The sequence below is a fragment of the Eucyclogobius newberryi genome, unplaced genomic scaffold, assembly GCF_026437365.1.
Source record: "Eucyclogobius newberryi isolate DKJ021-1_F unplaced genomic scaffold, fEucNew1.0.hap1 SCAF_7, whole genome shotgun sequence".
Lineage (NCBI taxonomy): Eukaryota > Metazoa > Chordata > Actinopteri > Gobiiformes > Gobiidae > Eucyclogobius > Eucyclogobius newberryi.
The window spans coordinates 14,661,234-14,689,166 of NW_027316389.1; the positions used below are offsets into that span (position 1 = coordinate 14,661,234).

The window sequence follows — 27,933 nt, forward strand, 5'->3', positions numbered from 1 at the left end:
CAACGTTGGGATTGATCGGACAGACGAGCCAAATCAATGCAACCCCCGACAGATGTTTTTCTTTGATCATATCCGGATGGAGCATAAGGCAGATTTACCTGACAGAATCTGCCAATGTATCACATGCAAAATTAATATGTACATGCCGAGTTCTGTTCCTCAATTAACTCGCTTGAAACCTGCATATGACATAAAGACTACCTGTTACACCAAAATGCAGTTAACATAATTATATTTTATTATATTCCATAGTATTTCTGAGATTTATCATTTTGGTGAAGTTTGTAATTTCAAAAATATGTTGTAGTTTCCCAATTTGGCATGTTTTTCATTCATGTTTTAATTGATCTGTGTATGTATATCAAAGTTCAACTATTTCTCAGTTTATTCTTTGCATTTTTGCCCATCATCGTCAAAGTTAGCTGTTACATCTGAAGTCAACCTTTCTCTGTTATTACCTGGTTATTACAATTTAAGTATTTTCTGCATTTCTTTTAAATTAAGTATGTATTTTATCAAACAAATCTCAAAACATAGGTATACTATGGAAACTATGGTATTCATGGGTCCAAAGTGACATGACAAATGTGTTGCTACTGCCATCTTGGGGACAAAAGCTGCATGCTGCACTGTGGGCACTGCCAACAAAAGTCTCAAAACATCTTCTGTAACATCCCCAAAGACCCCATGAGTTGCCAGAAATGTATTACTATGGTCAGTAGGGTTTGTATCAGGTGGTTAGCAGCAGGCTTATGCTAGTTTACACATTATTTTGTGGCTACATGCTAATAAACGTTAATGTTGCAGTGCTGTTAAATGCAAACCGTTTTAAGGAGCTTGAATTCCAACTGTTCGGGTGTTATATTTTAGGATCAACAGTCACTCACCCGCACACAAAGTCTGTGTTCTTGAAAGATTTGAGGGCTTGCCCGGTGCAGAGAGCTTATGGAGAGGAAGCTTGGATGTAAATGTCTGCAAAGGTTTGTTGTGGCATCATGTTACTGCTTTTAAGTGTCAGTGACTCGCTGCTGTAGATAAGGATCAAAGCCCATAACTTCTGTCTTGTTCAAGTATCAATCCTTTTCATTTTACATTTTATGTGCTGTTTTCATTAGAGTATCTATAAGAGCGGAGAGGCAAGAGCATGTGGTGATGTCTTGAACAAATAAGTAAGTCATGAATATGTGCAATTTGAAACCAAATCGGACAATGACAGATGTGACTTAGCGGTAATTCCATAACTGGTTCAGTATGGTTAGCAACCATAGCAACCATACTGAACCAGGGGCCATAGCTCTTGTTTACGCATCAGTTATTATTTAACAAACAAATATATACAACAGAAGCCCTATTTTGTTTTGTGTGTTTCTTTCACATAAATTGTCCCTCCATTTTGGATGGAAGTTTGTGTATTGATGACAGATAGAGGGATTCCTTAGAGCAACTATCTTTTTTTTATCGCTTCAAAAACTGCCACTTGATTGATGTATGATGCACATTTACCACAGGTAGCAACCAAGTAATTACCTGGGGGGGGGGAAACATGAAAACCTGTTGCATTTTAAAGGAGCACTATGTTGCGTCTGATGGTGCGTGTTGTGGCTTAACAGCTTGTTTCACAGTGTGGCGTTAGACTTAGCAACCTCCAAGACAGCGGAAGATGCCACAAGGCCAAGTTACAGGTCCGATCTGTGCAGAGGCCACCCCGCTCACTGACAAGGAGGTGGCGGTCAGTCAGTCAGAAAAGTTACACTGTGCATCTTTAACAGCACTTGACATGACCCAAAGCCAAACCAGTGAGTATATTCTGGGTAACTCATTCAGCTCAGCCACTGCCAACTGGTGCATTACATTTTCTACTCATGCAGTATTTCATATTTTGCCTTTTATATTATATATTTAGCCAGAAATTAGTTATTATTGTTTGCATCCTCATTAGGCATGTTGACTAATAACACCCAATAGAAGAGTGCTGTCTTTGCCCTGCTTTAAACTGGGATGCGCTCAAGTCATATTTTCTGTCTTAAATTATCCTGCTTTCCCTCAAACAGCATTGAACATTTCAAATATGTGGCAATAGATTTAAAATAATGCTAGCCTCAGTGACATTGTGCCACACACTGGTTTCCATCCTGCTACCGTATATTAACAAAGCTAGCATTTATTTTATTTTATTTTGTACGTTTTGTTCTTATTAGGGCGGCAGTGGCACAGATAGAGCATTCTCTGTTCCTTGTAGTGCATATTTTGAGCCACACACTTTGTCGTCCAGTATCTGTTTGCAAGATCGTGAATGTGTGAGAACTTGGAAATAAAGAGCCTTGAGTCCCCACAAGAGGAAGGATTGTTTCTTTTCTTTTTCTTTCATTAACTTGTTTCTACAATATATACAATCTAAACTGTTCTTACATTTAAGTTTTAAAGATATCTTATACATAATTAAATTCATTACAAGTCTTGAAGTCTGTAACATTTGGTTCTCAAAGGTAACTCAAGTTCACTTATCAGCTTCAACCGTAAAGCGGGTTGTTTATCTTTTTGTGTTAACCTTCAAATGATTCTTATCCTCTCCTTTGTGGTAGAGATAAAAAAATGAGCTCCAAAGCACCCCATGCAACACATCAAAAATGTGAAATAAAATAAATCATAAATTGCATTTCACTAAACTACGTCCTTTTTAATGTCTTTCAGTGATAAATGTTGACATGGGATGGATCACAATTATGTTTTAACTCAAAGTGAGACAGATGCTGAGATAACTTCCAATGTAAGCCTTGGAGAAGCACTGCGCCAGGGCCATATAGTATTTATGGTTTAATCGATACTGTAGCTGGATGACACCATGTCCCTGCAATGTTCTGTCATCATGATGGCTCACTAATTTTAGGAAGGGCCCCGCTTTCTCCTGCTACTTTCGCCCCAGCTCCGAGACACTTTAATTTGGCCGTAAAAGCGCCAATCACAGGGTTACTTCTTGTTCCTGGGGGAGGTCACCATGGGGCCAAGTCCATAGGAGGAAATATATTCACATAGTTCTCCTGGAGACACTGCTAACCCCTGACATCCCATTTGGGTTGTAATTTCAAGTTGTTAAAGTGACAGGGACCCAGCCTCTGTTCTCTTAAAGGCAAAGAAGGGAGGGGCTCTCTTCTCCTCTTCTCTAGTGAGGATGTTATGTTAATGGTCTGTTAATTATTGTTTTCATGCAGGGACTGTTCGAACAGACAAAAACATTGTGTGTTGAAAATAATATTGATTGGAGTTGGAGTAACATTGCAAAATTCTTTACCTTTACAGATATGGTAATGATCTGTTAATATTAAAGTGATGGAGAGTTGCTCACTGATAAATATATATATATATATATATATATATATATATATATATATATATATATATATATATATATATATATATATATATATATATATATATATATATATATATATATATATATATATATATATATATATATATATATATATATATATAAGACAATGTCATTTGGCCAGATTACAATTGATTTGCCCATTTTACTTTGAGAAAGAAAACCCTGGGGCAAGTTTCTTTTCTTTTTTTTGCCTTTGCGCTAACATTATGGACAAGGTTTGTGTTGTTAAAATGAGAAAAGTGCCCGGTCCACTGCGTAGTAACCATGGATCTATTATAATATGGTAGTACCTATGGCTCCATTATAATATAGTAGTAACCATGGCTCTATTATAACACGGTAGTAACCATGGCTCTATTATAACACGGTAGTAACCATGGCTCTATTATAATATGGTAGTAACCATGGATCTATTATAATACGGTAGTAACCATGGATCTATTATAATACAGTAGTAACCATGGATCTATTATAATACGGTAGTAACCATGGATCTATTATAATACGGTAGTAACCATGGATCTATTATAATACGGTAGTAACCATGGCTCTGTTATAATACGGTAGTAACCATGGATCTATTATAATGGCTCTATTATAATACGGTAGTAACCATGGCTCTATTATAATACGGTAGTAGCCATGGCTCTATGATAATACGGTAGTAACCATGGCTCTATTATAATACGGTAGTAACCATGGCTCTATTATAATACGGTAGTAACCATGGCTCTATTATAATACGGTAGTAACCATGGCTCTATTATAATACGGTAGTAACCATGGATCTATTATAATGGCTCTATTATAATACGGTAGTAACCATGGCTCTATTATAATACGGTAGTAGCCATGGCTCTATGATAATACGGTAGTAACCATGGCTCTATTATAATACGGTAGTAGCCATGGCTCTATGATAATACGGTAGTAACCATGGCTCTATTATAATACGGTAGTAGCCATGGCTCTATGATAATACGGTAGTAACCATGGCTCTATTATAATACGGTAGTAACCATGGATCTATTATAATACGGTAGTAGCCATGGCTCTATGATAATAGGGTAGTGACCATGGCTCTATTATAATACGGTAGTAACCATGGCTCTGTTATAATACGGTAGTAACCATGGCTCTATTATAATACGGTAGTAACCATGGCTCTATTATAATACGGTAGTAACCATGGCTCTATTATAATACGGTAGTAACCATGGATCTATTATAATGGCTCTATTATAATACGGTAGTAACCATGGCTCTATTATAATACGGTAGTAGCCATGGCTCTATGATAATACGGTAGTAACCATGGCTCTATTATAATACGGTAGTAGCCATGGCTCTATGATAATACGGTAGTAACCATGGCTCTATTATAATACGGTAGTAGCCATGGCTCTATGATAATACGGTAGTAACCATGGCTCTATTATAATACGGTAGTAACCATGGATCTATTATAATACGGTAGTAGCCATGGCTCTATGATAATAGGGTAGTAACCATGGCTCTATTATAATACGGTAGTAACCATGGCTCTGTTATAATACGGTAGTAACCATGGCTCTATTATAATACGGTAGTAACCATGGCTCTATTATAATACGGTAGTAACCATGGATCTATTATAATACGGTAGTAACCATGGCTCTATGATAATACGGTAGTAACCATGGATCTATTATAATACGGTAGTAACCATGGCTCTATGATAATACGGTTGTAACCATGGCTCTATGATAATACGGTAGTAACCATGGCTGTTATAATACGGTAGTAACCCTGGCTCTATTATAATACAGTAGTAACCATGGCTCTATGATAATACGGTAGTAACCATGGCTCTATGATAATACGGAAGTAACTATGGCTCTATTATAATACGGTAGTAACCATGGCTCTATTATATTGGCTCTATGATATTACGGTAGTAACCATGGCTCTATGATAATACGGTAGTAACCATGGCTCAATGATAATACGGTAGTAACCATGGCTCTATGATACTACGGTAGTAACCATGGCTCTATGATAATACGGTAGTAACCATGGCTGTTATAATACGGTAGTAACCATGGCTCTATTATAATACGGTAGTAACCACGGCTCTATTATAATACGGTAGTAACCACGGCTCTATGATAATACGGTAGTAACGCACTCACAGTGTGTGTGCTTCCTGCCCACACGGCGGTAGGAGGACTCTCGCTGGTGTCCGCCCTCTGACACTAAAGAGTTAACCGCGTGGTGGGTTTTACCCATTCTCACTGTGAGTGACGCGATCATCGTTCTTATCCCTCAACTTTGCCTGTTGCCAGAGGAGCCTCCGCGGTGGACCCGTGCTTTCTCCGCTCGTGTTTTTGACGCGTTCACACGCCGCAGACTCGGCTTTTCCTTCTCCACATTTACGACAGTGTGTTTCGCTCACTTTGCAGCCCGTTCTCTGGCGTGACCATGATGGTAGTTTCGTGTTCATCGGACTCCCCGATGTCCTGCAGTTTACTAGACGAAGGCGTGAGTCTCTTTGAATAGAGGTGGATCTTCCTGGATACCGCGAGGCTTTATTCTCCACTAAAACAAGACTTTGATCGTGATCATTCGGATCAAAATGCCAAGGAGGAAACAAGAAGCGCCTAAACGCGCTCCAGGTACGTACCGTGCAGCAGAACCATGTCTTTATCGCGTGTTCCGTGTTTAGACGTGTTCACTGTCAGGGCATCGCCACTTGGCTCTGCAACTCTCTCTGTCGCTTTATCACGGAACAGTTGCCGTTTTACAACATTATTCCGCGCTCTGATCTCGTGAGATTAGACGGCTCTTCTAACTTTCAAAGTTACATTGTTCCTAGTCTAGATCGAGACAATAATATAGTACTTGTGTATCTTGAAGTCTTCTTGGCTAAAAGTTATTGCCTTTTGTTGGAGCGCGTGAGGCTCAGCTCAAAGAGCAGAAAGAGCCCGGTGCGCTTTCAAACCCGGTGCATTTCTTTTCAGGAGCGAGAGAAAAGGGGCTTTACCTCTTTTTGTCCTTTCTATTCGTCTAAGTAAAAGATAAACAATTTGTGGACAGACAATGGAGTTTCGTGAGCTGGAAGGAGCCATAATCGACAGTTGCCATGTCGGATTTGACGGTTGATTGATTGGCTGTCATGCGGCTTTGATCTGATCTTCCCCGATTTGCATCAGAAAATCACTTCCCACCATGTGCTGCGGGCCCCTGACGTCACATTGAAAGGCCCCAGTACTTTTAGTGCACAGACACACAGTCAGGCTCTTGATGGTCAAGTGACTCAGAAAAGAGTGAGAGAAGGGGGACAAAGTGGTTTCACAGTGAGACATCATGCACACAAACAGACGCACAGTCTTCCAGCAGAGAACATCACACTGCCATGTGCACACTTGTTTCAGTGGGAGGGCATGAGAGCGAGCGAGGGAGGGTGCAGTGGGTTAGGGGTTGTAAAAGGAGCCGTGTGCTATGTAATGGAGGGGAGGAATGGGTTTGCTCTGTCAGACTGGGCCGTCACAACGGCTTTGTTTCATGTTTGATTTAATTGTCTCTCCCCTGACAGGCCCATTCATCAATGGCTTTAATGGTCAATCAGAGACAGGCTGAGTGAGTGCTCCCATTCTGTTTAGCCATAAGCTGGCCTGGGCTTTTATTTCATCAAAATGCCCCAGCCTAATGTACATGCTCACTGGCTCAGAGTGGCCGCGGGGAGCACATAAAGAATGACTGAAAGCTTTCTGATTTGAGATCAGTGAGGGATGTTTTTTCTCCATCTCCTCCTCTCGCCTCCCTTACTGCACGACTGCGTCTCTGTTGTCGAAGAAGAATAAAAGGCTGTAATATGGATCGTTTTGTGTTTTTAGAAAACAACTTTTCTCCCTGAAACCATGCCTCTTTGTTCATTCATTCATCTATTCATTTCTTCATTTTTTCATGCTCCCCTTCCACCCCTGTCAGTCAGTCTGTGCAGCTGCAAGTTATAAAGTTGTCAACTGTTCAGTGGCACACAAAGGCTGATGATGAATTGATTGCAGCACAGAGCATGGTGATAGAGAGAGCAAAGAAAAGGATGACAGATGATGGGCCTTGATTAGGGACTTAGGGGGAGAGTCTGCCCACTGCAACCTTGAGACTTGCATGAAAAAATTGCCCCCCCCACCAGCCCATCGCTTTCTCATTGTCTCCCTAACATAAACTCTCTCCCAGCCTCCCCTGCTTCCTCCAGCAAGAGGGCTTTCTCTCGGCACTACAAAACTTGTTTTGCCTGCTTCATTAGCGTTAGTCCAATTAGCCATGAGGCTGATGGAGTCCTGACAGCCCCCGTGATTGGAGATGACAAGCTCGAGGTGCCCAACCCAATGAGGTTTCCCACCACTTTGATGTAATCAACTTGATATTACACAGAGCCCTTGCCTTTGGTAGTGTTTTAACTCAATTTTCCGCTGCGGGTGACAAATGGGCTCACGTACCTGGGTCAGGTCTGAGTGCTCCTAACAACTGAGGGCAGTGGGCCACGTAAACAGCTGGACAAACAAATACTTCCTCCCCAGCCCTCGTCTGGAGCTGTTGAAGTGCCTACAAAGTTAAAATACCTAGAAATTTGACATCAGCTTAACAACATGTGAGCCACAGCACTGCTATTTAACTGGAATGTCTAACGTTCACAGTATGCCCGCAGTGTGGTGTTAGTGCATTAGCAGTCAGCACAGGTCAATGGCTCCTCTGAGACACACATACATGACATAATAGTGTAGGCTGCTTTTATAAAGCCTGGATCAGTCACAGTTACAGAGTTGTTTGGTTTGGTCCTGTCTCCACAGCAGTCTCGTCTTTCTGCAGGGTCAGGACTGCAGCTGCCAGACTGGCAGCCATCACTCATGTGTGTGTGTAAGCTGAAATCAGCCGCCTTCCCCTCTGATTTGTTAGCTTTGAGCCCAGAGTGCGTATGTGCTTTTGGCTTGTAATAGTGATGAAAGGAATTGTAACTGTAGACCACCTGCAGAGGTCAGACCATAATTCTAAAAAACCATTGAGCGCTCCTTCTCGTCCTAACTGTATCACTCTTTTTAAGCACATATGCTTAAAAAGAGTGATACAAGTGTTCATGGCACACATTGTAGACACATGCACACTGGCAGTAAAGTGAAATTAAGTGAGCCGTTGTTATCTCAAGGCTGCCTTCCTGTTGTTTATGTGTGAAGTCCTCACAGAGACAGCAGGGGAGACTGGAATTGTTAAAATGACATAAGTGCCGACTGTGTTTAGCCTTCTTTAACTGCCGCACGCCCCTCCCTCTGCAGTTTTGTTTGCAGGTGTGAGCCCAGAAAGTCTTTTGGGGCCGTTGCTAATGAAAGTCCTAGATGCCGTTGAGCTTGAGTCATGCCTGTGATCTATGTGTCTGATAAGTGCATAGCTAATGAGTGGTGTGTACAACGACTGATGGAGCGTTTCCCACAGGTATTGACAGATGCCTTTTTGTTTTTGCCATAGGCCCTGACTCCATAAATCCTGGCTGTGTAATGATAACAGTGCCACCCTGCCAGTGAGTAAGAGAGGGGGGGTGATGAGGAGAACAGTGCGGGGGCGGTGAAATGGGCCTTCTATCCTTTTTAACACTCACTTGGCAGATGTCAAGCCAGAGGGATAGGCCATTGAAGAGCAGAAAGAGCTGTGTAAGTGCAGTTTTAGTGTCACAAATAGAAAAGTGTTAGCTCTACACTCTTTCAGTGGGCTTTCACTGGAGCTTTTTCAGACCAACTGTTGTCTGGGTCTTTGTAAAAATAGTCCCAGCGTTGTTGTGATAGATGCAGCTGCACTGTGGTGACAATCGGGACGGGACGGATCCCCCTCCTGGTCCCAGAGCCAGGCGGGATATGCGTGCTCATTTCAGGAGGAAGCTGAGCCACTCTGGTCTTCAGGGGTCCTGAAACCCAATCCAGGAGGAGAATAGGCCGGCCATGCCAGAGAGCCGATTTCCTTTTCAACACGCTCGTTTATCACTGACCCACCCTTCGCTCCTGACACTCTGACATGTGTCATTTATCAAGCAGGCTTTAGCAGACACACAGGAGAGGGAGGCAGCAGGGGCAGCGACTAGAGGGAGAGAGAGAGTGTACAAAACAAGACAGAGACTGGACTCGGAGCAACAAAGAGCAGGACAGGAATGGAGAATGAGGTGAAGTCAGTGGAGACACTGTCACTTTCTGCCTGTCTGTGTCTCCCAGCTTTTCCAGGATAGAATGAGCTTCCTCGAGCCCAAGCGGGGAGGCGTTTGGGAAGGGAGATGTTTTGGAGATGACAGAGCAGATTGAGTTACTCCAAGTTGTGTTTTGTGACAGAATGTTTTTTTCTGTGACGCATCTGTCTGAAGCGGAGAAATGTTTTGTAACTTTAATAAGTATGATCCTTCTTGTTTGTGTGCTGTGAATATATGCACGGGGCCCCTCTGAGCTGCATGTGCACTGGTCCATATGGCGTTGGTGTTAAATGTGCGTATAGATGTGTGCCTCTCCCTGATGAGCGGAGCTGACAGGTATCGCTCACGCAGCTGCCTGGCCTTTAAATGAACCCGGCTGCTTGGCTCTCCCCTGGCCCTAACAGGCTCTCTCCAAGATGGATGCTTCTTTAAAAATCAGATTAATGATGGATACCAGGCTTATAGTGCCATTTATCATGAAGAATATTATTTAGGCTGGCCGTGTATGGCTGTAACTGGAGAGCCAGGATGAGTAGAAGCAGGGTGGAAAGCCTAAGACAGACACTCACTGTGTGATGGATGGCTGAGCGCTCTCTCTGAGTGTTACTAGACACCAGTGCCGCAGCAGTAGGCCATAATCAGATAGCCCAGGGATGTTTATCCCGCAACTACACTACCCAGATTGCCTTGCCTGGAGGGTTGTTTTTATGAAAGGTATAGTCGATCATTATTATCTTCTTCAGATAGTGAGTGGAGCCATAAAAGTGAGAGGATACAGGCAGAGTGTTTTTGGAGATTACTGGTTTGTGTAAGAATATATTCGATGAGACTGATTGTAATGACTACCTTGACGTGTCTCTTTGCCCTACAGAGTCATTCCCCATGATCATGAATAAAAGAGTACAGTGAGAGGTCAGGCCAGGGCCAGCTCTCTGGCTGCTGGTGAAAAAACGCACTTGTTTTGTTTTTTCGTCCTCGTCCTTTTCCTCTGTGGCTCCTGCCTCCTACACACTGTGATTTATGGTGGCCATCCATCTTAAGGCTGCGTCCATCACCTCCTCGTTGCTAGGCAATCATGGAGCAGCTGTGGTTGTGTTTGAGGGTTTTGGGTTGTCCCATTCCTAACTCTAACCCAGCTTTGGTCTTAAACATTACATTTTAACATAGGATGGAAAAATAACAGATTGTACTAGTGCAAAGGTTGAATATCAGACACACACCCCTCAAGACTATCACGGAACAGACAAGTGACAGTTTTACTGGGGTCAAAGGTCAGGTGGGGAACCAGTCACATCAGGCTTTCTCCAAATGCATTTCTTTATTCTAATGTTTCACGATTGTGAAACATTAGAATAAAGATTCGTAAAAAACAAGGTTAATTTGTTGAGATAGAAGTGGGCAATATGTCAAAATATAGACAATATTATGGAAAAAAATTATAGGCATAAGAAACCTCAACTATTACATTCTCAACTATTTAACACACCTCACAAATCAGTTATTAATTTTCATCAATTCCATTCCCCTATGTTGAGAGAATAATGTTTTTTAAGCTTAGAAGAAAGGTTGAGCTTCATGTCAAACTGCTATATCTTGAATTGAGTGCAATGTAATATATTACTAGAAAGTCCTAAAAGGTTACCTCACCACAAATAAATTACATATATGCAAAACACAAAAAAAGAACCTTTAACTTGCAACATATATTTCCCTCAAATATATTTTTTAGAACATTGCAACTCTCTTTTATGTTGTTTTTTTAACAATAACATATTTGAGTTGTAGTTACATTTCCTTATCCCGTTGTGTTCCTTCAGATCTTGGTGATATAATCTGATGAATAGTGACAGTTTATATATCCAAGGCTTTAACATCCATTTAGTCCTATAAAATTTGAAAATGTAAAAGTATTCATAAAACAACTATGACCCGGCCAAGAGGCCCCTGGAGTAGTAAATATACTGCTGCACAGACAAACGAAACAACTCAGAACAGAGTCGACTAAGTAGAGAATAAGTGAGTGAGACGTGTGTGTGTGTGAATGACAAGAGAGACGAGATGTGTGATGGCTGTTTTAATATAACTCATTTTAGCTTCATATTATTTATAGCCCACTGGTTAAGTCATGTAAGGCTTGTGTATCGTTTTATTGTTTCATGCCACAACACACCACACACAGGCTGCTTTACACGTTATTACTATTTAATGACCAGTGTAAGGAGAAGATGATTTTGAAGTGAATGTAAGTAAATTACACATTTATATTACAGTATAAGGAAACCAAATTGCATTGTAGGGCTTTTAACATATGGTGATGTGTATTGTAAAGCATGCTACTGCTATGGTATATATAATATTTTCTCTGCTAAATTAATCCCAAAAGTGCAGAAATATCCCCTTATATACCCTTATTTGAAAGTTTACAACATAGCCCATTTTGTAGCATTATTATTACATACAAACTCAATGTTTCTAATCTTCAAAACAACATTCACAATATGATCTAAATTTCAATATATTGCCCATACATTTTGTTAACATTATATGCATTATGCTGTTGTTTATTCACCTGTGATGGCTGAATCCAAACACTAAGCCTTTGTATGCATACGTATCTGTTTCTAGTCCAGTCACAACCCAAAGCAAGCAGACAATTAAACAAATTCTTTCTCTTTCAGCCCCTCTCCCCCCTATCCTTCACGCTGCACCTCTCATACACTCCGCACTGACAAGGTTCAGCCCAAAGCTTCGCCCGAGGCCAGAGCGATCTCTGTTTTTCCCATCTCCCTCATCTCCACACATCCTGCACTACAATCGGCGGACACAGTGTATTCACAAAACCATTAGGGGGTCCAGAACACGCACAAATAAGCGGCGAAAAAGACATCTATGATAGCTTTAACGCGATTGATGCTAAAGAACGCTTTGAGAATGTCGGTGCACGGCGGCTGGTCGTATCTGGTCAATCAGGACTTAATGTCAAAAAGCGTTAGCGGCGCAAAATGGCCACCGCGGATCACCTGTTACATAGTTTCTCGTGGGACTTTTACGGGATCAAAGCAGGACTACGTTTGATTGTTACTTTGACAAACGAGTACAACGGAGAGGCATTTTAGGTATGTCAGTGATCTGCGGAGGTGTGACAGAATGAGGCCTGTTTTTTTGGGGGGACTAAATTATTCTAATCTATTAAAAGAGTGTTTTTGGGCGCTTCTGGGAAACTTGAGAGGGAGAGTGAGTGGAAGTTGCAGGCTGATTGAGGTGACTTCCTGTCCTAAAGTTTGTTGTTTGAGCAGTTTCCTGTCAGGAGGAACCCCCCGCTGAGGCGCCATGTTGGTTTAAGGACAGCGAGGCCTGGTGAAAATACAGTACATGAGTCGAAGAACAGAGAAGGGGAGAGAGGTCGTGCATTTGCTCACAAAACAGTTTTTTGGTGTAGTGTGCGTTTTTATGTTCCCACTATTAAATACAATGACACCAGATACCATTATGAGGCCTAAATCAATTTGTATTTTTGAAGTATTTCTCCAAATTCCAGGCAAACCTATACATTTACAAAACATATATAGCTATAGAAGATTCTAAATTTAAAATAAAAATGAGCTCGGCTGACAGATCAGATCAACTTTTGTCCTAATAAACTAATGACATAATAATGCATTTGATTTAAAAAAGTCAATTTTTTAATTTATATGTTCCTCTTCTAAATAAATGTTTCATCATGCATAAGTGCTAACATATTAATTGCTACATATAAAGATATAAAAGTGTAGTAGTGTAATAGTACTGTATTAGTAAATATGCCACAATATGAAATAATGAGAGGATTGCGATTACGATTTAATAATTATTCACAATTATTGATGCTTTGAGCAAACAATGGCCTCCTAATTTTTCTTTCATGAACAGTGTCTATACATTATCATTATTCCTTTATGAAGGATAAGGTATCATTAATGTGTCACAAACGTCTAGATAATAAAAGCACTTAACGTTTATGCTTACATTTTGGCATCTAGATTTGAAATGACTTATTCTTGCTTTTAAATTCGATTATTATTTATTTGCTCTTCACATGTGGCGCACTCATGTTTGGAATGGACTTTATTTATTTATGTGTACATAGTGTAGTGTAAAAGTAAATAGTAATAGTGGTGTGTGTCAGAAGGTCCTTCCTTGTTCATAATGTGAGCCAGTGTAGCTCTCTCTTCAAAGTGCTTCAAAGACAAGTGAGATATTTAAGCCAACATGTGATCCTAATGTCCTCCCCGCCTTCATCTGCCCCATAATCAAACATGACAGGCTTCATTTACACTGCATTTTTGTGGAAGTCTGGATTTTTCTATAACGTTCGGAGAGCTGTCCCTGCACCCCAGTGTTATTGAAGAGCCGCTGAAAGTATTTTGCCTTTCGTCTTGCGCATGTTTCGTGTTAAATTGTTCAGGCATGTTGTGCTCAGCCTCAGAATGTGTCATTTTTATCTCTTTGTCTTTTTAAATTGTGTTACGATTGCCAAATGGTCGCTTGTATTGCATATAATTCCGACTCGCAAGCTTTTAGATAAAATAATGAATAATAATGAAAAACAAAAATGACCAGGTGGTTTTATACTAGTTCTGATAAATTGCTAGACTATTCTAAAACTACTCAGAAAAGGTCTAATTTTGTCATGTCATTTTTATCTCTATCAATACCTGTTCAAATAAGTATCTAGTTCTGTTTCTAGTTATAGTATCCATTGGTTTCTAATAGATTTGATACTTTCGAAAGCTTTATTGCTATTATGTGCAGCATTTTGGAAATTATTTTGTTTATAAAATGTGCTATAAAGTTGGACAGGATTATTTGTAGCCTTTGTTTTGGACCAAACACACTGATTGGCAAACCCCTGTTTTGTGACAAATGTATTAATATATTGTATTGCATGCTGCATATAAGTCGGATAAAGCAATATTACATATGAGGATGGGGAAGTCGGCAACATCGTGCACGAAGGATATTCATGTTGGTTAATCGGTAGAGTCAGGGCCATAATAATCAAGATGCCGTGTATCGCTCTTATGCTGTAGTTATTTTGACTATCATTATATGGTGTGTGTCAATACACTCTGTACTGCAGGAGTCACTGTATTTTCAACAGCCATTCACTTTCATCTGGACCCTTCCTCATTTTTTTTTTCTTTATGTATTCATAGATTATTTTTTAATATGTAGATAAATGTTTATTATTTAATCATCTCTGTATCATCTTTTTTTTTTAGCAATAATATTTTTTACTCCAATTTGAATAGCTGTGCTTTCACTGCTGATGGAGATTGAAATAAGTACAAATACAAATTGTATGTTCTGCACATACTTGTATAACACATTAATAATTATGTTTATCTGTTTATTTAATTATGTCTGCACATCTGTTTCTACCTATTACTGAATTACCCTGTTTTGTTTTTTTAACTTTTGAAAAATCTCAACCCAGTCTCATTTTTGAGAATTAAAGAGTCATGTTAGACACCAATGTAGTACACATGTGATTATACATATTAATTTATTCCTATTTTAGAGTCCATAACCCTATTACAAAAACACATGTCTTGCGCTCTCATGTAATCATCCTTTAAACCCTTTGTGAGCAGCTATAACCCCTGGGACATATACAGGAGGTGTGTGCGAGAGACAGAGCCTTCCTGCTTAATCAGTCTGTGCTCCTGCCCTGTCCCTGTTGTTCTGATGGCCACAGCAGCACTGCAGTGTTTCTATCAGATCATCTGCACTCTTGTCTGCGGCCCTTGTGTTTATGAAAATGATCCTCTCTCGGAATGCCTCCTGCATGCCAACGTGTCACCGTCTTTCCTCATTGCGCAAGTGAATATACTGTTACTATGCGCTGTGACTATGGTTGGGTAAAAGTGCACAAACAAATGCTTCACAGGAGCTAATGTTTCTTGTCTCGTCTCCACATGGCATCAGCTCACTTCATCATCACAAGAACACTCTCACTAGGAGAACTCATACATTGGCCCTGCACCATATGCTGAGATATTAGTTAAGACTGCGTTCAAGAGTATTGTTGTATTCATAATCGCCATCTTTTTTATTCTAAGTGAGCCTCTTTGCTGCCATCACCTTTTATTAGCTTGATAAATCACCTCTGTTGTCAGTCAAGCCAGGGAGAATAATTGGATGTGGTTGTCGCCCTGTGTGATGGATTATCAGTCATTGGGGATTAAATTAACAGATAGTGCTCAGACATAATGGTTTTTGTTTTGCATTTTAAATTGCCTGGAGCCCAGGAAGACTCACAAGGTTTTTATAGCAGGCATGTTGTTCGGACCTCTCTCAGTGACAAATGAAGAAAAACCCATAGGGCAGCCAGTGTATTCATATGGATTGTAAAACATTTATAAGTGCGCACAGAGCCAGGGACATGAATCTGCTAACATGATGTGAAACTGGGGATGGTTATTTTTGATGAAAGCGGTAGACAATGTGAAGAAATGTGTCGAATATTTTTGGGATGAAAACGAGAAAGGTGACCTGACAAGTTGGTCAAGCAATGTGGCTGCAGCCTGATGCGAGCTGACATCTGTGACCAACTAGTCAGGACAACACATTAGGCACCTCATACTGGCTGCATTTCCTCTTTCAAATGAGAATCTGACACAAATTCCTTCCACAAGAGAACAGCAAAGAAAAAGTGAAGGGGAATAGGGCTGCAGCTATAGCACACATTTCTGTGTGGCATGTTTGCCCGAGCGTGAGAGATTTACCTCCGTGCCTTTCTCCATCCTGCAGACCCCTCCTGCACCCCCAGCTCACATTATCATAATTGTGTCCAGAACATGAGGGGCCAGGGAAGTGATCATGTCATTTTATTTACACCCTGCTTGGCCCTTTTTACAAACGACATGCCACTAACTGCCAAGCGGACTGGGGCCCGACGACATCTTTTGATCAGGCCTGTCGAGGCCGATCAGCGGAGAATGGCAGGTAATGGATATCCAGTGACAAACCAAATCTCTGGGAGGATGGAGAGTGGGGCGCACCTGCCAGGTCTCCATTAGGCTGGCCTATCGCTGGGCTGCAGCTGACTCTGCCCCTAGGGCCCAAATCACAGCAGCACCGGCCGCATGGCTGCCTACAGATTGGCCGTTAGCACTGGAAATGAGAGTTATTTCAGCTATGACATTTTTGTTTAGACTGGACGCGTGTGCATGGAGCAGTTTGGGGAATGAATGATTTAGCGTGTGTGGCCCTCTCCATACAGAAGTCAAACTTTGTACTGGAGCCTATTCCTGAGGGCTCTGTGTTTGTCCTGTGTTTCTAGTGAATGTGGACATCATTTGTTTATTCTTAACTTAAGCGGGTTTGTGAGTAAAATGGACAGGAAGTAAAAGAGACAGACCAGAGGATGAGCATCGGGTGAGCTGGTACTGGGTGGGTTACTATGGTGACTGTATTGTGGATTGTATTGAGAATGTGAAGGTTTCTTCTGCTCACATACCATTATTCACAAACCTATGTATCATCTTCCTTTTTGCCACTGTGACAGAGATTGCTTATACATCACAGTCTTAAATGTCACACTTACATTTCCTTGTGTAAGTTTCCTCATGTGAGTTTTTTGTGTTTGAAATTGTTCTTATGGCCTATAGGCTTAATCAATAGCGTAGTTAGGAGGATGGAAAGACATTTGGCAAATTGCCAGAGCTCAAACTCATGACACCAAGGGGGAGAAGACATATGCTTCTTTGTTGTATTCATAGGCATTGATCACTTTTTTCTCGTTAGAATCTTCAGTAAGAGCTGAGCTCAACATATTAATACACTAATAGACCCTCTTAACGCTGTTGGATATCAATCCACCATGTCAAGATCTCATCATCAAAAATCTGACATTTCTTTCTGAGTATCTCTTGATTGTGTGTATGTGTGTGTAATCAGAGAAGAGGCAGATGAAGAGGCGTCAGACATATTAACTGACAGATGGAGGTTGATCCAACTCATTTATTACCCCAGAGGAGAATGCCACAGTGAGATTGGGCTTCATTAATTTCAGATTTAGTTTTCATTTCAAGCTGTTGCGCCCTGAGATAAATAAAATGGCGCATTATGTTTTTGCCAAGATATTTCTTTTTTGTTTTCCTCCAATTGAAGGAGTGAAAAGAAGGGAGGCATAAGTTCCGTGTGGCTGGGGTAGTATATAAATACAGGCTCGCCTAGAGGAAAATAACACCTCAACGGTTGATGAGGTGAAATGGGATGACTGTAATTTCTCAGCTCAGCTTTAAAGGCTCCCACACAGATGGCCCATTTATCCCTGGGAGTCCTCGGGCACACATAGCAGGAAAACTTTTTCTGCAGTTATTCTAACATAGCGTGTTTACTCCTTTCAATTTAACTCATCTCTTTCTATGTGTCCCCTTTTCTTTATCTTACAGTCTATTCTCCTGAGGATGTGACAGAGCACAGTGCGGACACGGAGGAGGCTCATGCTAATGTCCAGTCCCCGGCCCCTCAGGATGACCTTCCTACAATAGAGGAGTTTGATGAACAGAGTGAAGGCCCTGCCAAAGAGCAAGCATGTGAGCGTGAATCTGCTGGAGGGACAGAGCTCTCTGGACAGGACATGGACAGTGAATCACATGTGAGTGAGACAAGTGATCGCCTGTCTGACTTTGAGAGTCCTCCCAGAAACCCTGAGCTGGTTACAGCACCTTTGAATGGGTGCACTAAGACTCCCCCCATAGGTATGGACACTCTGGAACAGATGAAGGCTATCTACTCCAGCTTTCTGAGTACCTCTTTCTGGTCGCCCCTGAACTTGAATTCGACTCAATCCCCGGCACAGCCCACCCCAGTTCCCACTGAAAAGCCCACTCGCAGCAACAGCACTAGTAGCAGCAGTAGCAGCAGCAGCAGTAGTTATGACTGGCACCAGTCCGCTGTGGCAAAAACATTAAAGCAACAGCCTTCCCAAAGTCGCCACAGCACTCAGGCTGAGCCCAGTCTGTTTAGTACAGTCCAGCTTCACAGGCAGAATCCAAAGCTGTTTGGCTCCTTATTTACAGGAGCCAGTAAATTCCGCTGTAAGGGCTGCAGTGCTGCCTATGACACTCTAGTGGAACTGACAGTGCACATGAATGAGACAGGCCATTACAGAGATGATAACCAGGACAAAGCAGGCGCTGGATCTAAGCGCTGGTCCAAGCCCCGCAAACGCTCTCTACTTGAAATGGAAGGGAAGGAAGATGCAGAGAAAGTCCTCAAGTGCATGTACTGTGGTCACTCATTTGAATCTCTCCAAGATCTAAGTGTCCACATGATTAAGACCAAACACTACCAGAAAGTGCCCTTAAAGGAGCCCATGGCCCCTGTGGCCGCCAAAATCATGTCTAATAAGAAAAGAGGACTTATTGGTTTGGATCTGACTTCTTCTCGCGCGGAAAACCCAAAACCTAAAACAGAGCAGAGTGAATCCTCTAAACAAAATTCCTCTTCAGTCTGTCCTCCTTCTAATAACCGTTATGGCCACCAGAATGGGGCAAGCTATGCTTGGCAGTTTGAATCTAACAAATTACAAATCCTGAAGTGCATGGAGTGTGGCAGTTCACATAACACACTACAAGAACTAAGAAGTCACATGATGGTGACAGGACATTTCCTAAGGGTGACTAGCTCAATTGGAAAAAAAGTTAAAACTCTCCCAGAAGCCACCTCTCCAAATCCTGCAAGGGTCACAAGTCCCACTGAACCTAGAGTACAATCTGTCCCCCTCGCCCCAACCACCTTCTCCCCCACACCTCTTCAAACTCCTCCTGCTACTTCTCCTCCTCTCTTGGAGGTCAAAAAAGAGGAGTTTGAAGAGGAATGCACTAAACCAGAAACTGACTCAAATGAAAAGCTAGTTTCAGTCTTGGTTGGAAAGGAAGAGGCTGTAGAGAAGGAGGAGAAATTTGACATTTCAAAATACAGCTACCTTACTGAAGAAGACTTGAAGGAGACTCCAAAAGGGGGGGTGGATATTCTTAAATCATTAGAAAACACTGTTGCCTCAGCTATCAACAAAGCCCAGAGTGGAAATCCAAGCTGGGGGGGCTACCCAAGTATTCACGCAGCCTACCAATTCCCCAGTGCCCTTAAACTCCAGCATAGTAACCTAGAAAAGAACTCCCCAATAAAGTTTTTGTTCAATGGAGGAAGCACATTACCCTCTATTGCCAAGAACCAGCCCCTCATTTCTCCTCCTCTTACACAGTCCTCTCCCTTCTCCAACAACAACTTCCAAGCAATGGAGGACCTAGTGAAAAAAGTGTCTGAGAAAGTAGCCAAGGTAGAGCAGAGAGTGAAGCAGTTGTCACCTAAGCTGGAAAACAATCACTCTCCCTGTAGTAGTGAAACCGGAGACTCACAGAAAGGTGGGGAGTCTCCTGGGGAGTGGAGGGCAGTCACTCCAGCCAATAGTGACAAGGGAAGCCATAGCGACCGAGCTTCCCCAGCAACAGACCCCAAGAGAGGGGCAGAGGCAAAATCCCCACTGACTTCTACTCTCAGAAGTAACACAACAATTATCACCGGCCACGCTCCTCCAGAACAGCCTTTTGTCAACCCTTTAAGTGCTCTTCAGTCAGTTATGAACATTCATTTAGGGAAGGCAGCCAAACCCTCATTGCCAAACCAAGATCCCCTGAGTCTTCTTTCGAGACTTAGCCAGAGCATGGCAGAAAAAGCTGCTGTGGCCACACCCCCCTCTCAGACCAAAAAACATGAAAGCATAGTTGGTAATAGCATCTGTCTACCATGTGATGACCAACCTATGGACCTCACTAAAGGAAAGAGTGACAGGAGCACGTCCGCATGTCCTGCCCCCTCAACTCCATCCTCAACCTCTTCTTCCATCTCACCATCTTCCCTTGTCTCCCCAGCCAAGCTAACCGTAGTATCTCCGTACACTTCTAGCAGCCCCCTACACGAAAACGCTCTGTCAGATATCTCAGACATGCTCCGAAATCTTACACAATCCAACCATGTCTCAAAACCACCCTCCCGCTTGCGAATCCCTGAAAAAGTAGAGCTCGTGGGATCCACCCCAGACGATGATGAGTCATCTCTACACAGCCACAAACGCAAAGGCCGCCACTCCAATTGGAACCCCCAGCACTTACTCCTCCTGCAGGCTCAGTTTGCTTCAAGTCTTCGGCAAACCTCTGATGGAAAGTACATCATCAATGACTTAAGTCCGCAAGAAAGAATGCATGTTTCTCGCTTCACCGGTCTTTCGATGACTACAATTAGTCACTGGTTGGCCAATGTTAAATATCAACTCAGGCGGACTGGAAGGACCAAATTCCTCAAGAATCTGGATTCTGGTCAGCCTATATTCTTCTGTAGTGACTGTGCTTCACAAATTCGGACCCCGGCAGCATACGTGTGCCACCTGGAAGCTCACTTGGGGTTTAAAATTAGGGACTTGGCCAAGCTGTCCCCAAAACAGACTGTAAAGGACTCTCACGCTCTCACTGACAAACTGATGCCCCTGGAGTCCTTCCTTTCAGTGCAATCACTTGATGACTGCAGTAGCAACGGGGCAGTGTTCCGCTGCCAGCTCTGTGTCCGTAAATTTGCCACTAAGCACGCCATCAAGCTTCACCTCAGCAAGAGCCACGGGAAGTCTCCAGAGGACCATCTGCTGTATGTGTGCGAGCTAGACAAACACTAAAGTACTTCAGAAAGAGAAAATACCTTAAATTGTTGGTTAAGAACTAACTATTTAAGGTTATACATAGTGTGATAATGCACAAAGATGCCACAAACTGCTGTTCAAATGACAGCACAATGTGTTTACATGTGTCAAGCCTATTAGCATTTCTCAATTCCATGTATTTCAAAAAAACAATTGCCACTGTCAAATATATCTTGTAGGTGAGAGATATTCAGCTTGTTGTTTCTTCACTATAACTCTATTAGGCTGAATACAGTGAATCTCTTGTCAAGAAGGACAGCTAATAACTTGAACAATTTTTCTTTGATTATTTTGTATTTTTGTGACTCACATTTTTTGGTAGACTGCATGTTCTAAATTGCATTTGTACAGTCCTGTCTAGTCTGAATTTCAAATTATTTTCAGCAGCCCCAAAATAGCCAAACACCTGGGAGAGCTCCTTGAAACTGATTTGCCAAACAAAACAATTTTGCCCGTTTTTATACTTTGTCTATGTTTTGGTTCTGCTGATTGTAAAAGCTGCCTTGATCTTTATTACTGAGTAAGGGGTGCTCCCAATCCAGGTCTATGTAAAAATGTACATATATAGTGTATAAGCTTACCACTTAATGTTTAAATTATGCATATTTTACTTGTTATATTTCCTAATTTAAAAGGATGACTATCCACTGGTGCAGAGCCTTTCAAGAAGATGACAAAGGACATTGTTTTGCACAATAGTTTTATAAATGTTATTTGATAAAAAAAAAAACAAGACAAATATGTTAATGCCTTGTGCTTCTATGATTAAATTGATGCTGCATAAATGATTTTTGTTTTTTGTTTTTTTTAACACAACTAACTGTCAATCGAACGGTGGTATCCTTTTCCATTCACTTGTCTCCACTCCCAGAATTTGTCTTGAATGTTCTGCTGCCTGTGTGTCATTGGGGGAGAGGACTCGAGAGGTGCGAGCCATGCCACTGCCTGCAAGGCGTCTGGCAGGTGGTGTGTGCTGCATGTAAACCACCAGATGTTTCTGAAACGAGCCACTGGAGGAGGAGGAGGAGGCAGGCGGGCGGCAACAGCAGGCTGAGTGGGCTGATTACCACGGGGGCTTGGATGCCATCAGGAGCCCTGGGCACAGGCAGCAGATCTGGCACACACCTGGACTCCAAGAGTGTCCCATGGAAAAAATAAAAGGGATCTTGTATATGTGCACAGAGATGAGCTGACAGTGGTGCAGAATGCACCGACAGGTGCTATTCCCTCAAAGCAGACTTTTGGATCTAACAATATTACTGGCAGGTGTTGATGCTATCAGAGTAGTCACAATTCAGGCTCGGTGCCATGTAATGAGAAAGTTTTTTATGGTTTGCAGTGAACATTATGAAAGTGTGTGTGCACAGGCACGCCTTTACTCAGATATTCTCCACTTTAACTTATTCTTCTTTAAGGCTGCCTTAGGACACCATGTTCTTTCTGTTTGATGTTCCCAGGCTTTGCTTGTCATGACTGACTGACTGAGTGACTTGGGCCAAGGGAAGTTATCTGGTTGCTATGGTGACGGCCATTTGGCCAGCCTCTAACCCATGCTCACTCACTGAACAGAGGACAGCTCGAGTGCAGCACACCCATTTACTCTCTTAAATCTCATCATCTCGCTTCAGTTCCTCCCACCCGGGAACAGATTAATTAACACACACACACTGTGTCCTGACCCCGTCTTCTCACACAAACTCATTACCGCCTCACACTGCTCGCGGCCCACCGACGTTTAGGATACATTGGCCTAACGTTTTGGGAGAGCCCAGTGATGACTCACATCTGACAAGCAGAATAAAACCTTAACAATAGATGATAATTGAAAGATGGGTTTTAGACCGGTAGCCATTGATAATGCAAATGAAAAAGGCTTTGCTGCCTTTTTGAATCTCTGGTGAGCTTTCAGAGCTCCCTCTGCCCCACGTGTTTAAAACCTTCCTTACATGTGATTATCCTTCAACACTGCACTGTATGTGTTGATGAACGCTATGGACTCTGTGATGGACTCGGGGTGAAGATAGCTGGGGGTGTTAATGAGATAGTTGACACTTTTGGGGTTAATGAGGGGCTGGAGGGAGAGGGCTAAATGATTGGACTTCTGCTTGGATGAGCATTATAGTGGCTGTTTTAGGAGCGCAAAGGACAAGCTTGTGATCTGCTGCAGCCAATTATTAACCATGAAAAACTCAAGTCCTCGGAATTGTATTTTACCATGGTATAAAATGCAGAGTTGTCTATTGTTCTTTGTCTTTTCTCTCCTTGAGGGCTGCGTTGTTCTAGACGCTGCCTCGCCTCAGTGCTCCTGAAACAAAGTCAGCAGTGAAACGGGTAAGGGAGGTGGACAGGACCTGGGTAGAGTCCCTCTCCTCCGCAGCGTAGCACAGATCTCCCATCAGCTCTTGTCATCCCTCTAATGAATATCAGTTAAATTGCTCTGTGGATCTGAGGAGTTTGGATGTCAATGTGATTTGTGTGAGTGTGGCGGATAGAGGGGCGCAGACTAATGAAAGGCGAGTCGAGGCTGACAGAGTGATGAGCATCAAGCCCATCAGACCAATCACACCAGAGCACTTGACAGCATGGACAGACAGACAGCAGGGCCGCCGAGACTGTATTTAGGAAAACAAAATGGCTGCCCAAATAGAGGTAGACGTCGTTAGAGAATATTGATGTATATCGCTCCTGTCTTTGTGTGTCTTTGTGTGTCTTTGTGTGTCATGCTGTTGGGTAAATGGAGTCAGGTATTTGAGAATTGCAGTATTGGTGATTTTACAATTAATTTAAGAAAACAATCCTTGTTTTTGCTAAGATATAGTCCATCAACAGATTAACAAAGCAAGATTTGATTAGAAATTTCAGTCAATCTCACCTCAATGTTCTGACAGAACATTGATTATATTATTTATTATATAGAACTTGAAATTGACCCATGATTGTCACTTAAGACACAGTGTCTATTGTTTCAGCTTCTGCAATAGAGGTGATGTGATGTCCTCTGACAGCAATGGAGTCATGTAGCGTCAAGTTAGCCTCAATGCAGACCTTTGATCCCCGTTTACATAAATGGGAGGAGCTGCACATCTCTTGTTCATTATGAAGGTTGAGGGGCCTCTTGGTGCATTATAATATGTCATCTAAATATAGCGCGCAGATGGACGGAAAATATACGTATAGGCAACAAACAGATGGAGAGGAAGAGTAGGTGCCGAGTTTCAGGTGGTCTGCGCTAATGTACTGTCACTGGGGAATGGTGCGTTTCATGCCTCCTTGTTGCCGGGTGCTCCTGCCTCAGATAGCTGTCAGAGGTGTTTTGGTGTGATACCTGACAGATTTGCTAAAGACACTCGTCTGAGGGCAACTCCTCTATATATCGTTAGTTTAATGCACAATGACATGACCAATTATAGCCAGCTCCATGCTCAAATAGCATGTCAAAACCTGTGTATCAATCCATTAGATCCTGTCTCCCATCACATTAAGTGGTACCTTTAGCTATCTCTTTGGCACGTAAGGGAAAAAATGCTGACGAAATGAGAATGCAGCTTTCCGCGCTCCACGTTCTCGGTGCTGATGTCTCTTCGAGTCTTTCGCCCTCATCTTTTCTTCTTTGTCACTCTGCTCACAGCTCCAAGTGCATAAACAATACATCTCGATAATGGCCTGTATTGTTTACTTAGCTCTGAAAATGTATTTGCGCAAAACTCTAAAATGCATTTAGCACGAATCACTCACTGGGTGTAGAGCCTTGTTGACACTGGGGTGCTCTCCAAACGGGGAGAAGTGTCATAACAACATCATACATCAGCGTATCAATTGGAATAAAAGGATGTGATGCGGAATAGGTGAGGGTAGGCCAGTGTTCTGGGTTTCGACTGTAGGGAGGAGCCTGGTGATTTAGCGCGGTTGCCCCTAACGACCTGCCTGTCCTTGTGGTGAGGTCATGCTACCCTCGGGCGCTGGCATGGAGGATGAAGCTCAGACAGCCCTGGCACCTCGTCTGGCACCACGCCTGGCAACCTGACTGGCAGTGTGTCCACATTCTTGGACACAAAGAAACATAAACCTACATTTGTGGGTTTATGTTTCTGTCCCTAACTAGTCTGACCATAAGCAATTTCGAAGAGGAACGTCCAGGCTTAAAACGTTCCTCTTCGAAATCGCTTATGGTCAGACTAGTTAGGAACAGAAACATAAACCCACAGCTTTAACTACGCTCCCCTAGGAGTAACTATGCTGGGGGAAGTATGACAGCTTGAGCACTATCCTCTTCTTCTGACTACTTATGCTATCAAACAATATTTATTTTTTAATTCCACTTGCAAACTGTTCATCGCCTTCTTTTTCTTTCTCTCACTCCTGAGGACCTGTGGACCCAGATGCCCCTCCCCTGGTGAAGTGGTCCCTGCCCTGTGTGGACGGTCCCTCATCTGCCTGAAGAGTGGCTCCAGTTCGCCTCCGACGGTCCCTCATCTGCCTGAGGAGTGGGTCCAGCTCGCCTCCGACGGTCCCTCATCTGCCTGAGGAGTGGGTCCAGTTCGCCTCCGACGGTCCCTCATCTGCCTGAGAAGTGGGTCCAGCTCGCCTCCGACGGTCCCTCATCTGCCTGAGGAGTGGGTCCAGCTCGCCTCCGACGGTCCCTCATCTGCCTGAGGAGTGGGTCCAGTTCGCCTCCGACGGTCCCTCATCTGCCTGAGAAGTGGGTCCAGCTCGCCTCCGACGGTCCCTCATCTGCCTGAGGAGTGGGTCCAGCTCGCCTCCGACGGTCCCTCATCTGCCTGAGGAGTGGGTCCAGCTCGCCTCCGACGGTCCCTCATCTGCCTGAAGAGTGGGTCCAGTTCGTCTCAGTCGGTCCCTCATCTGCCTGAAGAGTGGGTCCAGTTCGCCTCAGTCGGTCCCTCATCTGCCTGAAGAGTGGGTCCAGTTCAACTCAGTCGGTCCCTCATCTGCCTGAAGAGTGGGTCCAGTTCGCCTCAGTCGGTCCCTCATCTGCCTGAAGAGTGGGTCCAGTTCGCCTCAGTCGGTCCCTCATCTGCCTGAAGAGTGGGTCCAGTTCGCCTCAGTCGGTCCCTCATCTGCCTGAAGAGTGGGTCCAGTTCGCCTCAGTCGGTCCCTCATCTGCCTGAAGAGTGGGTCCAGTTCGCCTCAGTCGGTCCCTCATCTGCCTGAAGAGTGGGTCCAGCTCGCCTCAGTCGGTCCCTCATCTGCCTGAAGAGTGGGTCCAGTTCGCCTCAGTCGGTCCCTCATCTGCCTGAAGAGTGGGTCCAGTTCACCTCAGTCGGTCCCTCATCTGCCTGAAGAGTGGGTCCAGTTCGCCTCAGTCGGTCCCTCATCTGCCTGAAGAGTGGGTCCAGTTCGACTCAGACGGTCCCTCATCTGCCTGAAGAGTGGGTCCAGCTCGACTCAGACGGTCCCTCATCTGCCTGAAGAGTGGGTCCAGTTCGCCTCAGTCGGTCCCTCATCTGCCTGAAGAGTGGGTCCAGTTCACCTCAGTCGGTCCCTCATCTGCCTGAAGAGTGGGTCCAGTTCGCCTCAGTCGGTCCCTCATCTGCCTGAAGAGTGGGTCCAGTTCGACTCAGACGGTCCCTCATCTGCCTGAAGAGTGGGTCCAGCTCGACTCAGACGGTCCCTCATCTGCCTGAAGAGTGGCTCCAGCTCCAGTCTCCTTGTGTCCGTCTGTCCGTCTGTGAGAGTCGGATCTCTCCTTCACTGGAACTCCTCCAGGTTTCTACGCTTTTTTCCCAAAGAGGTTTTTTTGTAGTTTTTCCTGGCCGAGAAGAAGAGTCTAAGGACAGAGGACCCTGGGACATCGTCCCTCGCCACCACAGACATTGTCTGACTTCATCGCCACCACAGACATTGTTGATTCATTTCTCCCTGTGGCCCTCAGAGGCAACTGTTGTTGTGATTTTGGGCCTTACAAAAATAAATTGATTTGATTTGATTTGATTCTGCGACCACCTTGATGGATTCTCCTGTTGTCACTTTTATGAAATCACTTTTTGATTTGTTGACTTGTTTGGTGTTTTCCTCTCACGTGTTAGATTAGTCTCTGGTTGGTTTTCCACAGCAAAAGTGATTAAATGGCCTATCATGCTAAACTGGCTTTTTTTGTTTTTAGGTTTTTCTCATTAAAACATTGCTGGAGTTGGGCCATCTTTCATTCTCAAAAGTAGGGCAGTAGTTGACTCAAGAAATGATTGTCGCCTCAAAATGTGCCGTGCGCATCGATTAGTCATCTAAAGGGGACATTGGCGTGAAACTGACATAAACTCTTGATCTGAGCATTTATCGGCCCAAACAGAAGTGCTACAGTGAGTGTATTTAAATGCAAAAGGAAGATTAACGATTCATGACTCACTCCCAAATATTCAGCAAACTCACCCTGTGCTTTCTCTTTTCTGCTGGTGTCCCGTGTGAATTCTTGTATTCTAAATGAACTCATTTGTTGACATACAAATGTTGGTCAACTTAGGTACCATAGACAAATGAAAAACTAACTAAAGGTTGACAGCCCTACTCAAAAGATATAGTGGTAATCTACAGAGCTCATAGTGTTAACTAAGGCTTTGGGGTATTTCAAAGAAACAGTGA

At 43.1% G+C, this 27,933-nt stretch overlaps 1 protein-coding gene across 1 annotated transcript; it reads left to right on the forward strand.

Moving 5' to 3' along the window:
- Window positions 1-5,667: 5,667 nt before the first annotated feature.
- On the forward strand, window positions 5,668-22,127 carry tshz3a (teashirt zinc finger homeobox 3a). The gene is made up of 2 exons (XM_072434534.1): window positions 5,668-6,045; window positions 18,038-22,127. The coding sequence occupies exons 1-2, from the start codon at window positions 6,006-6,008 to the stop codon at window positions 21,313-21,315; spliced, it is 3,318 nt and encodes a 1,105-aa protein (XP_072290635.1). The 5' UTR covers window positions 5,668-6,005; the 3' UTR covers window positions 21,316-22,127.
- The last annotated feature ends 5,806 nt before the right edge of the window (window positions 22,128-27,933 follow it).

Excerpts from the sequence above, each read along its gene's own strand:
- tshz3a (XM_072434534.1), top strand. The coding sequence starts at position 6,006 with ATGCCAAGGAGGAAACAAGAAGCGCCTAAACGCGCTCCAG. Across the intron at positions 6,046-18,037 it reads AGCGCCTAAACGCGCTCCAG|TCTATTCTCCTGAGGATGTG; the intron begins GTACGTACCGTG and ends TTTATCTTACAG.